This window comes from Ochotona princeps, chromosome 15, assembly GCF_030435755.1.
Source record: "Ochotona princeps isolate mOchPri1 chromosome 15, mOchPri1.hap1, whole genome shotgun sequence".
Taxonomy (NCBI): domain Eukaryota; kingdom Metazoa; phylum Chordata; class Mammalia; order Lagomorpha; family Ochotonidae; genus Ochotona; species Ochotona princeps.
In genome coordinates this window covers 15,905,395-15,908,570 of record NC_080846.1, presented here as the reverse complement: position 1 = coordinate 15,908,570, position 3,176 = coordinate 15,905,395, and the positions used below count along the sequence as shown (strand labels likewise).

At 55.2% G+C, this 3,176-nt stretch overlaps 1 protein-coding gene across 1 annotated transcript; it reads left to right on the top strand.

Moving 5' to 3' along the window:
* The first annotated feature begins 391 nt into the window (after nucleotides 1–391).
* LOC101533752 (olfactory receptor 10P22-like) lies at nucleotides 392–1,389 on the top strand. Its single transcript, XM_004589799.2, has one exon. The coding sequence runs from the start codon at nucleotides 392–394 to the stop codon at nucleotides 1,331–1,333; it is 942 nt and encodes a 313-aa protein (XP_004589856.2). The 3' UTR covers nucleotides 1,334–1,389.
* The last annotated feature ends 1,787 nt before the right edge of the window (nucleotides 1,390–3,176 follow it).

Genomic DNA, 3,176 nt, shown 5'->3' with positions numbered 1-3,176 from the left:
GTGGCTGGGATGGACACCCCAGACCCAGGCTGGTCGCAGGGGGAGCGCTGCCATGTGCCATGGGGGAGTACCGTGGGGACCCTGCTGTAGGGAAAAGCCCCTTGCCTTCTCCCCAAAGCCCCAGGCCCGCTGCTTCTTCCTCGGGCTCTTGGCAGACCTGTTTTCCCGCCGGCTGTCTTTCTCCTGTCGGCTCCTCCAGCTCTTTCCTCCCGCGTTTGCCCTCCTACTGTCGTGCCAGTGCCAGCGCCAGCGCTTTGCTCCCAAACTCAGAACCCTGCCAGCTCCTACACCCCCAAGGCGGGCTATTTCTGCGACCTCGGCCTGGCTGGCTGGCTCCTTGGTGCCGTCCAGGCCTGTCTTTGGCAGCTCCGTCTGGTGTGGCCTTGGGGACATGACGGGGATTGGCAACCGCACAGCAGTGGTGCAGTTTGTTCTGTTGGGGTTCTCAGGTTCCGGGTCCCTCCGGCGGCCTCTGTTCTTGGGGGTGCTTGGCGTCTACTTGGTCACTTTGCTGGGCAACTCGCTCATCATCCTGCTCACCCTGGTGGACCCCGCCCTGCGCTCGCCCATGTACTACTTCCTGCGTTACCTGTCGCTGGTAGAGGTCCTCTACACCACCACCATCGTGCCCAGGATGCTGGCGGACCTCCGCTCCACCTGCCCCACCATCCCGCGAGCCGCCTGCTTCACTCAGCTCTACTTCTTTGCTCTCCTGGGCATTACTGAGTGCTGCCTGCTCGCGGCCATGGCTTTCGACCGCTACGCAGCCATCTGCCGGCCCCTGCGCTACACCACCCTCATGAACCAGGGCGTCTGTGCCAGCCTGGTGGGCGCCTCCTATTTCATGGGTGTAGTGGCCGGCACCACGCACTCTGTCTTCATCTTCACCTTGCCCTTCCGTGGTGCGAATACTATCCACCACTTCCTGTGTGACATCCTGCCCGTACTGCGACTGGCCAGTGCCAGCACCTTCTGGGGTGAGGTGGGGAACCTAGCCGTCACCATCGCTTTCATCTTGACCCCTTTCTCACTGATCGTGGCTTCCTATGCCTGTATCCTTGTCTCCATCCTTAGGGTCTCCACAGCCCAGGGCCGGCGCAAAGTCTTCTCCACCTGTTCCTCCCACTTATTTGTGGTTGTGCTCTTTTTTGGAACTGGGACTATCGCCTACCTGAGGCCTCAGGCAGGCCCCTCCCAGGACTCGGACCAGATTCTGGCTGTCTTCTACACGGTGGTCACTCCCGTGTTCAACCCCTTTGTCTACACCCTGAGAAACAAGGAGGTCATGGGGGCCATGAAGCGGCTTGGGCAGCTATACCTTTGCAGCTCTTGATGCCTGGAGCTCCTGGAGAGAAGGACTTGGGACATTTCCCAGGAGGATGGAGAAGCTGGGACAGGCAGGCTGCAAAGCCTAGCCATGCTCTGTGTACGTGCCTAAGTGTAAGTGTAGGTTCTCTGTCTCTGCACCCAACATCAGGTCCCAGGGCACCCACCTGCTGCTCCTTCCACTTCTCTGGCCTGCTCCCACGACCTTGACCTGGCTTGTGGGTGGGTTCAGGGCTGGAGGAAGGCGGAACAGGGAGTGTGGCTGTGATAATCCTGTGAGGTGACTGCAGCCCCTGCACTTCCGGGGCCGTGAGCCCTGAGCCTCTCCCACGGATGCCTTGGTGCAGCAGTTCTGTCCCAGCAGTCTCGTCTGCAGCCGCCGGCGGTCCGGTCCCTGCAGGTGCAGGCCCCACCTGGGGGCTGGGGGCAGAGAAGGGCCAGGGGCCAGCTTGGTGCTGCTTTCTGCCTGGTGCTGTCCACCCAGGGCCTTCACAGCTGATACACACTCCTCATCTGGGCTCCCTGAGGTGCCAGGGTCTCTGAGCAGCTTCTCCCCTCCCCTCCCTACTCCCTCCCGCAGCCCCCCTGCCTCTTTTTGACTGGCAAGCTCATCATTTCCTCTTCTGGTCCTAGCACAGAAACACAACTACCTCTCTCTTCCTTAGTTTCTTTTCTGGCTGGACCAAGCTGGTCCTTGGACTGCCCAACCAACACAGCAGTGCCTCGCAGATGGTCACTGCTTCTGTTTGGAGCAGAAGCCTTCGTTTGCAGTTTGTTTATTAATGCTTTATTTTTATCTATCTATATTTATTTATTTATTTCAAATTTGAAAGGCAAAGAGAGAGAAAGAGATCTTGTGTCAAATGCCCACAACAGTCAGGACTGGGGCAGGCTGAAGCCAGGAGCCCAGAACTCCGTCTGGGTTCCCATGTGGGTGGCAGAGATCCAAACACTTGAGCCATCGTTGATTGCCTCCCGGGGTGTGCATTAACAGGAAGCTGGGTCAGGAGTGGAGAAGCTGAGACTCCAGGATGCACTACAAACTCTGGTTTGTTCATGAAGGGTTAGGGTTAGGCACTGAGCCACAGGAAGGAACACAACAGAAGTGACTCTGTTGACAGCGCTTTTCCTTTCCAGTTTATAACCGCCACACTCGCTGCTCATTGTGCAGAAGTTTGTGTCCCAAAGGAAAGAGAAGAACTGTTAACTTTGGGTGTGAATAATGTTCTTGGGAAATTACTGTGGCCTGGTCTAAATGCAGGGCTGAAAAAAAAAATCTGAAAGTGGTGTTTAGCTGCCTAAACTGCTTTCTAGTAGTTATTTTGCACTTTAATACACCACATTGTAAAGCATAATTTTAACATCCATCTGGTAGCCTACTCTAGGAATGTTTTGAAATGTTGAACCATCTTCTCTCAATGGGATGACATTTATTTTTGTTATAAATATTGGTGAAATAGAAATTGTTGCACTTATGTATCTTGGGCTTTTCTGAGCACAAACTTCTAGAAGTAGAATTGCTGGGCCCACGTTATGGGGATGGTTTAGAGCTTTTGCCAAATTGCCTGCCACAAGAATTTTTATTGTTTTACAGCCCAGTTGAATGCCTGTCGCCAACAATTCTCAGGGCAGGGAAATGGACTAAAAGTCAAAAATAAGCTGGGATCCAACGGCCCTGGGAAGGAAGGCGTGGTGGAATCTGGGTAGCTATGTCTGTGCTCACCGGCAGCAGACACTGGGGAGGAGACACTCGCTTCTGTTTGTTGAGGCCTGGAGGATGAAAAGCAGGCCGCGAGTCCTTGAGGAGGCACTTTCTGTGGGGTTGGCATCTGAGCAAGAGGTGAGGCTTT